This window comes from Talpa europaea, assembly GCF_964194135.1.
Source record: "Talpa europaea genome assembly, chromosome: 3".
Classification (NCBI taxonomy): domain Eukaryota; kingdom Metazoa; phylum Chordata; class Mammalia; order Eulipotyphla; family Talpidae; genus Talpa; species Talpa europaea.
In genome coordinates this window covers 96,056,740-96,070,222 of record NC_140069.1, presented here as the reverse complement: position 1 = coordinate 96,070,222, position 13,483 = coordinate 96,056,740, and the positions used below count along the sequence as shown (strand labels likewise).

The 13,483-nt window shown below is 38.1% G+C and overlaps 1 protein-coding gene across 1 annotated transcript in view; it reads right to left on the bottom strand.

Moving 5' to 3' along the window:
* The window catches only part of DNAH11 (dynein axonemal heavy chain 11), a gene marked incomplete at its 5' end in the record, with an annotated part of 290,362 nt that overhangs the window by 115,844 nt on the left and 161,035 nt on the right, over window positions 1-13,483 (bottom strand). The window contains 3 exons of the mRNA XM_084230443.1: window positions 7,679-7,821; window positions 9,510-9,633; window positions 10,527-10,689. Coding sequence (XP_084086569.1) covers window positions 7,679-7,821; window positions 9,510-9,633; window positions 10,527-10,689 — 430 coding nt within the window. The remainder of the gene's footprint in view (window positions 1-7,678; window positions 7,822-9,509; window positions 9,634-10,526; window positions 10,690-13,483) is intronic.

Sequence of the window (13,483 nt, the reverse complement as noted above, 5' to 3'; positions counted from 1 at the left end):
ACTGGGGTGCAGGCCAGAGGTATGGGAGGGGGGTGAGATGATGCGCCAGAGACAGAGTGGGGAACAGAACGGGCAGACCGACTGAAACACACTGCTGAGGGGAGCAGTGGGGGAGTCAGGAGAGGTCTGCTGTGCCATGTGGGTCACTTCTCTGTCTGGGGATCGAACTCATGCCGCAGTGGCTGTGGATAGCCTCACAGTGCTGTGCCTCACCTTGTACCAACCACCAGGGAGGCCCTACTCTATATTATACTCATTGGATTTCTTTTAAATGTTAAGCTGCTTTCATAGTTCATCTGGAAACTTATGTAAATAAATGTAAAAGAGGAAGGGGATATTGCTCTACTAGATTACAGAATATATTGCCTATCTCAGTGGTGAAGCGATTCTATATATAAAATAAATGGAGTTGGGACAATTGGGAAGGGGGTATAAAAGCCACCTTAACAGTCTAAAGCAATAAAGCAGTGTGGTACTTATAAAGGAAAATGAATAAATTTAAATGACTAAATGTGTTATTTTTACACACTGGAGAGTGGAAATGCTTCCTAAAAAAGTCTTCTACACAAAACCCATAAAGGAAAAACTTGACAAATTTTTAATTCCTATAAAGAGACAGAAATCATAGTAAACAAAGTTAACAGACTCATGGTGAACTTTGAGAAAAACTGGCAACATGTGAAACAGACAAGGACATTATGGACATATGAATATATTCAGGTATGTAAAGAGTTCTTACAAACAAATAAAAAATTAAAAATAGGAAAATTCACAAAGAGTATGAATGGATAAAGGTTGTATATAAATGGTTATTCAGAACAATGCATCTGAGTTAAAATATTTCACTCTATACCCCAAATTTTTGGAATTGTTTGATATTTTTTCTGGGAGGGGAGACTTGTAATCAAAAAGGCAAAGAGTGAGGTAAAGAAAATAGAGACGTGAAAAAAACAGTAAGTTCTGAATATGTGCCTAGTATGCATTTATATACATATGAAAAACTGGAAGGAAGCATCAATATGTTATCAGTAGTAATTATTTCTAGGCGATATAACTAAGCTTAGGTTTTATTTTCTTCATATGTTTCTGTGAGGTTAGCTTCTCTACAATGAATATGTATTTCTTACACTGTCTGAAACGGTTCCCTCTCCCTCCCCTCCTAGATACATAGGTGGGTAGTTAGGTAGAGATAGATAGCTAGATAACAGCTAGCTAGCTAGACAGATAGACAGATAATGATAGATATCTATAATTTGGGGAAAGAGTCGGGCTGCTCCATACATAGCAAGTGTTCTTTGTCCTGTGGCATTAGAAGGACAGGAAGGAAGACAAGTAAGCAAAGTTTTGGGGTTCACTAAAGTCAACAGGGGGGAGCATGAAAGTACTTGCAACTCGAATTTTGTGAATTACATAGGAAAAGATGCACATATCCAACTGTGAGGGAGGGAAGGCATCTGGCATTTATTCATTGGCTTATTTCAGGCAATCCAAGGACACACATCTGATCGTTAATGGGAACTGCTCTGTGGGATTCAGAGGTCACATTTTGCATGCCAACAGGTTCTCACTGTCCCTGCATTCCAAATGGGACCTGGCTTTGGGTGGTGAGCATGGGTAATGGGGTGGCAACTTCACATCATTTAGCTTGACCTGCCAGGTGTGCTCACCAACCCATGTAACACATTTAGCTTCCCAGGTTGCCCAGTTAGAAACATATGCAAAGGAGGTATCAGCTCATCAAAACTTCACAGTCTTTAGTACATACTGGTGAATATCATGATATTTGAAATGAACAGAGCAATCCAATATACTTTACAAAACAACAACTCCAGGAATTTGAGGGCAAGATATGTCTTAAAAAGAAAGAAGCTGCCATTTCCTAGCTAAAAGGTGACCCATTTTTATGGTGTGGTAGTTCTCCCTCAGATAAAGGTGCTAGCCACTAACCTTTCTCAGGAGGCAGCAAATTAAGTGACAAGATCAGGAGAGTTTGACGGAGATACCCTATTGCTCTTCTTTAGCATTAAATAACAACAGCAGCAAATTAAAAAAGAAACCTCTTACTCATTTGCATAGCAAGGAGATGCTTTTTTTCAATTAATAATCCTATGACAATGCAGGGAAAATGACCCACATATAATTCCAGGATAAATTCTAGCTTGTATAGACGTAAATGTGAGCCTAACAAAAGAATTAGACAATAATAATGATGAATAAAAAAACTGATCTCAGTTTTGGCAAGCACTGCCTAAGCATAGACTCAAAGGGAATATACAAAAAATGTAATACTGTAAAGACATTTCTTTGCAAATATAGATCCTGAATCAGAAGCTAATATAAGACATAATAGCTAATCAAAACAAATTCCCACATTACCATAACAATGTAATATTATTCTGTACTATTTACTAATGCAATGAGGGAAGAAAGCAGATAAACAGAATCCTAGGCAAGGAAAATATTACCTACAGGTTACATGATATCAACCAACAAACATACAATCAGAGATGCAGTAAAAGTAGCTGGTTATAAAAGTGAAAATCATTAATTATTCTATATGCCAATAGTACAGCACCAGAAAGCTTTATGAAATATCCCTTCTACAGGAGATTTCCTATCATAAAGATTAAATCCTCTCTAATATAAGCATTTAATATGATTTCAATAAAAATTAAAATGGAATGTGTTCAGAATTTGACAAAATGATTCTGATGTTTATCGAGATGCATAAACATGTAAGAACAAAGAAAACTAGACAAGAAAGAGTAATTAGATGCTTGATATTAAAATGCACACTAGAACTTTAGTAATTTATACAGTTCATGGCTGGGATCAATAGTAGAGACTTGTGAAGAAAATAGAGCATTTGGAAACAGACACAATATGTTATTTGGCATAGACTAAAAAGCGGTAATTTAAATCAGTGAGGAAAAAAATGCATGATATTGAGATTTTAGGAAAAAGTAAACTGTAATCTCTCAACTCACCTCTTAGCACATTTAGTAATAAATGTATTCCAGATGTAGTAAAATTACAAACACAAGGTATGAAGGCATACAGGCCTAGGATGATCTGTAAACTGCTATTCCAAAATCCTTTTCTGATTTTATTCATAAAGGTCATATGACAAGATCAAATGTTTACTTCCCCAGATTCCCTGGGAAGTAGAGTTGTCTGTGACATACTTAGGCTCAGTAAGACATCGGCTTAGAATTTTGGGGATGGGGGAAGTTTCAATTTCTTGATACAAACAGCCCCCAAATCTTCTTTCTCCTGCTTGAATAGAAACCCTACTGCACCTATCTTGTTACCGTGAGGCAGGGTGCATCAGGAGGACCCCTGGCAGAAGAAAAAGGCCAGAAAGCATGGGTCTCCAGGGGCATTACTGAGCTAGTCTGGACTCAACAAGGGAGGAAGCTTTAAGATACTCTTTGTCAGATAGTCTCCTATTTATTTCAGTTGAACAATTGAGTTCCAACTGATGTTTGTGAAATTCTATAATTCTGGAGAGAAAATTATTTCCCAAATTTTTAATAAATCCAAATCCATTAAGGAAAAACCACTAATAGGAAAGTTTTTTAAAGCTTTAAAGTTAGAAACCAGTGCCATATGTACATCTAAAAGACCAATAACAGAATAGGAAAAATGTATTAGAGATACAAGAGGACTAAATGCTTAGTAGAAATGCAACTCTTGAGTCTTCTAGAATGTGGTGTCACCAGGATGGTGACATAGGTTGTTCCTAACTTTGCTCTCTTTCACAAGAAAAACAGCAACTACTCAAAAATAATCTTCACTAGGTGGTGCTGGGATAATTGAATACTCACATGTAAAAGAATAAAAATGGATGCTTGTTTTACACTGCTTTAAACTAAATCAAAGAAAGCCCTTTAAAGAATACACGGGCCTCGCCTGGTGGCACAGCAGTTGAGCGCTGGGCTGTGAAGCTGCCCTCAGCCTCTGCAGTTCCAGTTCGATCCCCGGCCGCTGGCGAGGGTCCCACATGGTGCGACAGACCTCTCCTGCCGTGCCTGCTGCTCCCCTCAGTGGTGTGTTTTGTCACTCTGCCTGTTCTGCTCTCTGCTCTGGTGAATTCTCTCACCCTCCCGCACTTCTAACTGTACCCAGTGCTTGTATAAATAAATAAATAAATCTTGGGGAAAAAAAAAAAAGAATACATAGGAAAAGAGCTCCTTGACATAGGTCTTGGTAATGATTTCTTGAATATGAAAGCTCAAGCATAGCAACTACATAAAAAAATAAACAAGTGGGACTACATCAAACTTAAAAGTTTCTACACAGCCAAAGAAACCTTCAAAAAAGTGAAAAGGCAACCTATGGAATGGGAAAAATATTTATAAATCACACATCTATGATATCCAAAACACATGAAGAACTACTCAAGAGGAAAAAAACCACTCAACTGAAACATGGATAGAAGACCTGAGTAGACATTTCTCCAAGGAAGATACACAAAAGGTGAACAGGTACATAAAAAGTGCTTAACATCACTAGTCATTAGAAAAACAATGAGATAACACCTCACGCCTGTTAGAATGACCAACATCAAAAAGACAAGAGAATCTGCATGTTCTGTTTCCTACTCTGTTTCTGGTGAATCCTCTCACCTTCCACACCTCTAGCCTGTAGCCCAGCTCTTGTATGCATAAATAAATCTTTAAAAAAAAACAAGCCAAAATAAATGCTGCTCTGTATGCAGAGAAAAGGGAATCCACAAACACCGTTAGTAGGACGATAAGTTGGTGTAGTCACTATGGAAAACTAGAGATTCATTAAAAAATAAAGAACTACTATATGATCTAGAAAGTCTATGGTTGGAAATATCCAAAGGAAATAAAAACACTAAGACACACACACACACACACACACACCCCCAAGCCCACATATCACACAAACAATGGAGTTATTCAGCCTTAAAAAAGAAGGAAACCTTACTATGTGTGATAATATGGATGGACCTTGAAGCCAATAAGCTAAGTAAAATAAGTCAGAGAAAGACAAATACTGTAGGTCTCACTTTTATGTGGGATCTAAAATCAACAACAACGGGCCTCCCCGGTGGCGCAGCAGTTGAGCGCTGGGTTGCGAAGCTGCCTGCAGCCTCTGCAGCGCCGGTTTGATCCCCGGCTGCTCCCCGGCCACCGGAGGAGGGTCCCACATGGCGCGCAGACCTCTCCTGCCGCCCGCTGCTCCCCTCAGCAGTGTACTTTGGTCCTTCTGCCTGCTCTGCTCCCCGCTCTGGCTCTGGTGAATTCTCTCACCCTCCTGCGCTTCTGACTGTACCCAGTGCTTGTATAAATAAATAAACAAATTAAAAAATAAATAAATAAAATCAACAACAACAACAACAAAGCCAAACTTACAAAGAGATCAAACTTACAGACAAAGAGATCGAACTCATGGTTCTCAGAGATAGAGGATGGGGGTAGGATTGGAGGAAGGGAGTCAAAAGGTAAAAACTTTCAGTTATAAGGTAATTACTAGAGCTACAATGTACCACATGATAACGATAGCTAACAGTGTTGTATGGTATAAAGTTGTTCAGTAAATCCTAAGCATTCTGGTCACGAGGGGGATGTTTTTTCTTTTTTTTTTTTATTATGTCTATACAAGAAGATGGATGTTAACTGAACCTACTGTAGTAATCATTTCACAACATATATAAATCAAGCCATCATGTTGTATGCCTGAAAATTAAACAGTGAAATGTCAGTTTTTTCTCAATAAAAGTTGAAAAAACTTTAAAAGTCAAGTCTTGTTTAAAAAATACATGAAGGGGCCTCCCTGGTAGTGCAAGAGGTTAAGTCTCAGAGCTATGAAGCTATGTACAGCCACTGCAGCATGAGTTCAATCCCTGACCATGAGGTGACCCACATGGCACAGCAGACCTCTCTTCTATTGCCCACTGCTTCCCTAAGCAGTATAATTCAGTAGATCCACCTGTTCAGCTCCCCACTCTGTCTCTGGTGAATTCTCTCACCTCCCTGCACCTCTTTTTTGTATGCATAAATAAATACGTTTTGTATGCATAAATTTTTGTATGCATAAGTAAATCTTTAAAAAAAAGCACATAGAAATTTTAAGAACAAAAGTACATGTTCAATCTAATAAAAAAGCAAATCCTTTACAGCTTAGCATCAGAAATTATTCAGTATTGTGCTATCCTGTTAGTAATGCAGTCATAAATCTATGCAGATTCAAGGGGAGGACATGGAGACCCATCTGTGAGTCAGAAGAGCATAAAAAATATGCAAGCATATTTTAAAACCACTACAAGCTATTACTATTAAACCTAGCATTCCCCTTCTAGGAATTTTTCCTACAAAAGCAAGCAAAGTTGTACATAGAAGAACATATAAAGAATGCTCATTCTGGCATTATTTCTAACAATGGCCCTCAAATTTCAGCATTCCTCAAAATACCTGGAGAGTTTGTTAGGACAGATTGCTGGGTCCCACCCAGAGTTTATAAAGTTTCTGATTCAAGAGTCTGGGATGGGACTGGAAATTTTGCATTCCTAATAAGCTTCTAAGTGATGCTGATTCTGATGCTCTGAGGAACTAACAAGCAGTGATTTATAACAATACTCTCTTAAATTCTATTGCTCTACTCATTCTCCCATTTCATAAAGAAAATATGATCCAAATATACCACCATCCAACAGGAAGATCTCCCCAGCCTTGTTACCACATGACAAACATATCCTTAGTCATATTTTTGGTGGGAAAATGGGCAAATGATCTCCTAAGCCCAGCTCAGAATTTCTCAGTAAGATTAAATTGAAATTTGAAATAGGAGGACAAAGAGAATCTTACAGATTACTCTGTTCTTTAGCCTCCAGGCAGAGGAACACTCCTGGCTAGTGCCTCATCCCCTGTCCTGTGTACACCAGGTTCTGCAGCAGCCCCAGGGCCTGCTATGAACTTAACAGACACAGAATACTACAAGTAGCTAGGAAGTAACTTTCGTAGGTCAGTACCATTTCTATACTAGAAAGCATGGATACAGCTTATTTAAAATGTCTTCTTGCTATGAGTCTGGGGTATTTATTTTTAAAAAATGCTTGACCTTTATTGTTGCTGTTACTTGGCTGGATTATATCCCACATGCTATACGATAGCAAAGAGTCATCTATGGGGAAGAACTTCAGGTTAAGCCTCGGAACATATGAGTTATACGCCTCAATTATTTGTCCTGAAGTTCTGAAATAATGGTTGCTTCCTTGATTCAAAATTCTCCCCCTCCTTTCTTAATGATTTACAAACTGCTTGCCTCATCACAACTTACTTTCCCTGCCTGATCCACCTCATTCTTTCAATAAGAACTCTATGATCCAGACCTCTGTGTTACAACAATCTTGGGTTTCTCCAAACATACACTGTACAGTGCAGCTTTACTCATCCACTTATTACAAGGTATGGACAATGCAGCTCTTACATAATTTGCTTCAGCACAATGCTTTATAGAAGCTGTCATCACAGACAACCTTAGGAAGACACATTCCAGACACGGGCTTGTAAACAAAATAAAGCAAATATCTTTACAAAATGCATGACTGAAATGTGAGCTAATATGAATGATAATCATATTTAGAACTTGCATCATGGTTTCAACAGCAGGCTTTAAATTATGTATAAGTAAAACTAGCATTTCTTACTTTGAGTTGCAGTTGTACCCTGGCCAGAAAGAATTTCCAACAGTTTTCTCTTGAATCCACCATGCCCAGACTACGAACTTCATTACGAATCCCAGAAATTATCTTGTCCACATCTTCATCACTGAACAAATCTGGGATTTCTCCTGCCCCCAAAAGAATGAGGAAAGTTTCTGAGAGAACATCATAATTTAAATTTTAGATGGCTTTTTTCCCAGATTATTTCTTATTTTTTTAGAAAATTACAAGTAAAATTTCTACTAAATTCCACAATGTTGAATTTTTTGTTACAACTTTAAACATACTTCCCCATATCATTTCAGACAACATACAGGGATTATGCCCAGTATATGTGCCATGAATTAAAGTGTGTTAAGAAACTCTTTATGATGACACAGAAACATTAATTCCAAATTGCAACTGCATCCCTATGTTCATAGCAGCATAACTTACAATAGCTAAGCTATGGAAACAACCCAAATGCCCAAAAATAGATGACTGGATCAAGAAGATGTGGTACATATACACAATGGAATATTACTCAGCAATCAAAAAAGATAAACACATTTAGTTTGCAGCAACATGGAAGGGATCATGCTCAGCGAAATAAGTCAGAAAGAAAAATATTGGATGGTCCCACTCATAGCAGGAATTTAGAAAACCTAAATAAGGGACCAGGGAAAAAACTAATTAATACAAAGTAAAAAATCAAAATCAACAAGCAACTATAAACCAGAGACACACGGGGCGGGGAGGAGGGGTGGTGTGAGGGGAAGAAGGGAAGGGGAGAGGAAGGACTAGGGTCAAAATAAGAGGGGGATGCAATTGTACAGGGAATATAACCAAATTGATAATGCAAAATGAAAAATGATGTAAGAATTATATAAAATCAAAAATTAAAAAAAAAGAAGAAATTCTTTAAATTAGCCAGGAAAAGATGGTAGTGTCTTTCATAGGTCCAAATATGCTTTTGATTATAAGAGTTGTTTTTTTTTTTTTTTTTTTTTTTTTTTGTGGGACCCTCTAGGGATCGAACTGGAGCCGCAGAGGCTGTGGGCAGCCTCGCAACCCAGTGCTCAACAGCTGTGCCACCAGGGGAGGCCCCTGATTGTAAGAGTTTTTAGCTAATTTGGAGGCTTATTTCTTTTATTAGTTTTGAGATTAGATAAAGATAATTTGAATATTTTAAATTGAGTAAGAAAGGACTTAAATTTGACAGGTGAAAGTACTCTAAACATTACTTCGCAAATATGACTGTACTTTGGAATTATAGGGAAACTTTAAAATCATTTTCTGCCAGTTTAGGAGTAAAAACACTGTCAATTAAGTTATCACTCATTATAACATATTATTCCTACACTTATTTTGTCAATGCTAGAGAAAAATGTTACTCCCCCTGGCCACTAATCCCTAAAGCTAACAGTTATTATCAGTTCTAATTTCACTTTTCCCCCATATTTACATATGCTTTTTTAAGTGGAAGTGATTTATAAACCAATTTCAGCTTAAATGACAAAGTTTGCAATAAAAAATGTATTTTTTTTTTTGCATTTACAAGCTACACTACACACTGAGGAAAAGCTATGATGAACACACCCCTGAAATTGTACATGCAGGATTAACACTGATCACTGAAGGCCCCTCGAAGATCCCTCCCTTTCGGAAGCAGACTAAGAAAGCAATATACCTCAAATTAGTTAGGTTTATAGGTTTCTCCCCAAAGACTGCCCCAGCAAACATCTCAAAGACAAATTATCTCTCTTTAAAGTTCACTGAAACTACAGATAATTTGTCACTGGGGAAGATCTTTCAAGAAATGTGTTGGTTTAATCACCTGATGCCAGCAAGTCATTAATCAGCACGAGAAAGCTCTCATCTAGAACCTGGGCATCTGTCAGCAGGAACACGGTGGGCATGTTCTTGGCTCCAGTTCTGATGTACAAATTGGCAAGATCTACCTGTAAGGAAAGGAGGCCATCACTCATGTTTTGTTAAAATGCTGATGTGATCACATTAGATGCATGTGTGTGAGTGCTGGGAAGAATTGAGTAACTATAATGCAAGAGCAGCTTTTGGTACTTTTCCTCTGTTTACATATTCTTTCCTGTCAGTGACCCCTTTTTAGAGGCAAACAGCATGACATCACCTCCATTCCTGGCACACAATGATGAGCGTCATGTTTGTGGTTTAATGGAGCACAGGGATGGAAACAGTCTGCTGATGCAAGCTCCCTTCTCAGAGTGAGGGTGAATTCTACAGTGCCTCAGTCAAGCAACACAGTGATTATTAGAACAACTGTCAGTTTCACTGAAAACAGTTTTTGTTTGGGTTATTTTGTTTTACTTAATCATATTGAAAGTATGTGATTTGATTTTTAAATAGCACTTGCCACAAACTCTAAGTACTATTCTGTAAGTATTATTGTGGTTAAAAGCAAAAATTAACAACATGTGAAATTCTTGAATGTATTCCCATTACAATTTATTTTCATATTTTTGTCCAAAGCAGAATAATTCTGTTTGCACCTGTAAAGGCAGTATCTTTTTTCTTCTCCATCCCACATGAGCACTAAAACTGATGAATATCAGATGGAGTCAGTGCAAAGGTAAAAACATGTTTAAATAGCAAAATATTTCCTGGGCCAAGTCTGTAGGCTGATAGACTTTTAAACCTACAAAAATGTTGTCGAAATTTACTAATTCGATCATGAAAGGTAAACAGGTAAAGACAATTATCTTCTCTAAAGCCCTTCTCCTCTCCCTATCCCCTCCCCCAGTCTCCATCACACGGTTAGTTTACACTTATTTGGCAGACACATGGGGGGATAAGACTCCCTGTCACCTTTACACACCTGAAATTCTTGGATTCCAAAACCTTCGGTGAGGGTGATCTGAAAGACCTCAAGGCCGCAAATGTAAGCCGCCAGCCGGGACAGGCTCTGCTTCCCACTGCCACCCACCCCAATCAGGAGCGCCTGGCGCTGAGGGGTCCTGAGGATCCGGCTGATGCGACACCTGGAAGAGAAAGCCCTGGGACATGCTGGTTTTGCTTCTTAAATATTTAGACATTAAATTCCTATTTTTATTTTGAACCTTTAGGCTTCATTCATCTGTTCTCCATCAAACAACAAAGAGGCTGCCTGCATCTGCCCACACGCTGCTTGCCTGGCAAATGGTCCCGTGCTACTAACATTTTGGATTGTCTTCACTGTCCTCCACCAAAACTCAATAAAGAAAACATATACATGCTTTTGGGAAAACTTAAAATATGTTTGAGAGCAAGAAAGATCCCAATTTCCACTACAAGGAAATCAAAAGGAGAATGTCACTGAGTCATCTAGCCTTGCCAGTGGAATTTCTTTATTAAGAATGGATTGGTTTAGATCAACAAACATCTCATCTGTAATTTTCTTCAAGCAGATTAAACATTTGCCTCTTTAGATGAGTCTTGCTTCCTTTCCACTAAAGCTTTCTCTGTGACTCTAGCAAATTTACTGAAACCACTCAGAATCAGAGTGAAATTTTCAGCAAGGTCAATGAACCCTTTATATTATCCAAGAGATTATGAATGCTTGAACTAATACTATTACACTTTATAGTTAGGAATAATTTGGTGTTATGATCAAAATAAGGGTTTGGCTGAAGAAAGGTGACATAATAACATTATAAATACTAAGCAACATGAAACAAAAAAAATGAGCGTGTCAATATCCAAATGCTAAAAACTGGACATCATCATGTTTGCTTTAGGTTACCTTTCTAAAATGAATTGAAACATCTGGCCCATAATAATCCATAAGTGGATTTTTATGAAATCCATTTAGAGAATTTTTTTTAAATGAAATTGGGAAGTAAATTATACCAGAACCAGTATGTCGAGCATTTCCTGAGAACCTTCAATAACTGAAAAAACAGGTCATTTTTACAAGCTCAGTCTTACACAAAATTTTACTTTATATGGCCACAAAACAAAACCACCTTGGGAAAGTCGTAAAATTACCCTGACACAAGTGCAAGCCCAAGTTACAAAGCAGGGTTTCAATTTCTTTTTAATGCATGCTTTGAGATTTTACCTCACAAGATTCTCTAAGTGGCAAAATCTGTCTACAACACTCAAAGACACGTTCTTAAATCCTCTCTAATGCTGAGCAAATCAGCGTCTAGTTCGTCATCCCCGATCACAGAAACAGCCTTCCCTTTGAGGCCACTGGGAATTCTAGCTTGAAGATTATATGGGAAGACTCTTTCCCTCAGCATCAGTAGGAGGTTTCTTCCACCTGAGCCATGACCTTCACACAGTCAGCTTATATTAAAACCAGAAATAGTGTTAATGCATTCACTGAACACCAACAATCAGATTCTAAAACTTCCTTTGCATAATAAGAATGGCAACTGCAAAGGGATCAGTAAAATGATCAATACTTTGCATGCTTTTATTAACTGATAATTGGAAGACCAGTAAAGTTTTTCTTGGACACCTTAGTAAACATTTCCAAGAGCAGTTCTTCTAAAAACTGAATTTTCCACATTTCCTCATTTTGGATTCCCTTCCTTGCAAAGTCTTTGATTTATTTTTAATCATGATTTCGTTATTTTAATCTCTGCCCAAATATCACTTACTAGAAAGGCCATTATTATTATTCACTGAGATAAAATTTCAACTACAATTCAAATTCGTATGTTGACACGCCAAACCCTAGTACCACAGAATGTTACCTAACTTGGAAATGGGGTCATTGCAGAAATGATTGGTAAAGATATCATACTGAAGCAGGGTGAGCCGCTTATCCAATATAACTGCTGTCACTATACAAAGGAGAAATTTGTATATGGACAGAGCAAGAATGCCATGTGAAGTGTGGCATTATTCCATTGCCATGTGACAAGAAAGTAACAGAAGCTGGAAGGGAATTCTGTAGCAGTGTCTCCCTAGCACCTTCAGAGGGAGCAGGGCCCTAGGAGACCTTCATTCAATTCTTCTTGCCCACAGAACTGTGAGACAAAAAACACCTATTTTTCTAGACTACCTAGTTTGTGGCACTTCATTACAGCTTCTCTAGCAAATACAACCAGTGAGAAAGGGAGGTGAACAGGAAGCAGAATTGGATATAAAGACACATAGCAGCAGCAATAGTGAGGTATTCAGACTATTCAAATAAGTTCATTCCCATGCTAAGATCCATCCAATAGCTTCTCACTTCACTTGGAATAAAACTGAAACCCCTTACTCTGATTATAAAAAAAGACTGTATAAGTAAGGTCTGTTCCTGTTTCTCTTTGTCACAGATGATTCTCCCCACTTCTCTATGCTGCAGCGGACAGACTCTAGCCTTTTTGAACAGTTAGCCTTAGGAACACATAAAATCTGTTCTCAGCCTAGAATATTCTCCAGACCTCTACACACCTAATTTCTGCTCATCATTTAGATCTCACCTTAAATGTTACCTCCTCACATTAGATACCTAATACCTCTTCGGGAATCCACTTTTTTCATTTCTCAGAAGCAACCTATTGAATTTCTCAGCATGACACCGCTTCCTGATACACTATTGCTATTTGTTTATGTCCTTATAAATGTCGATCTGCATTAGTGTCAGCTCAGCTAGAGAAGGGACTGGGCTGTCTTGTTTGCTGCTGTTTCCCCAGCACTGAAAACACTGACAGCAGGGGGGCCACAGAAGGTCACACAGTGCACTATATGAAGGCTGAGGAGCTGAGTGAAAGCCTCGTCAGCCATCTCTTCACCAGGACAAGGGCCTTTTTCTAATTTACTACCTGGAAAACATGCCTCCTCTTTTTTTTTCATATC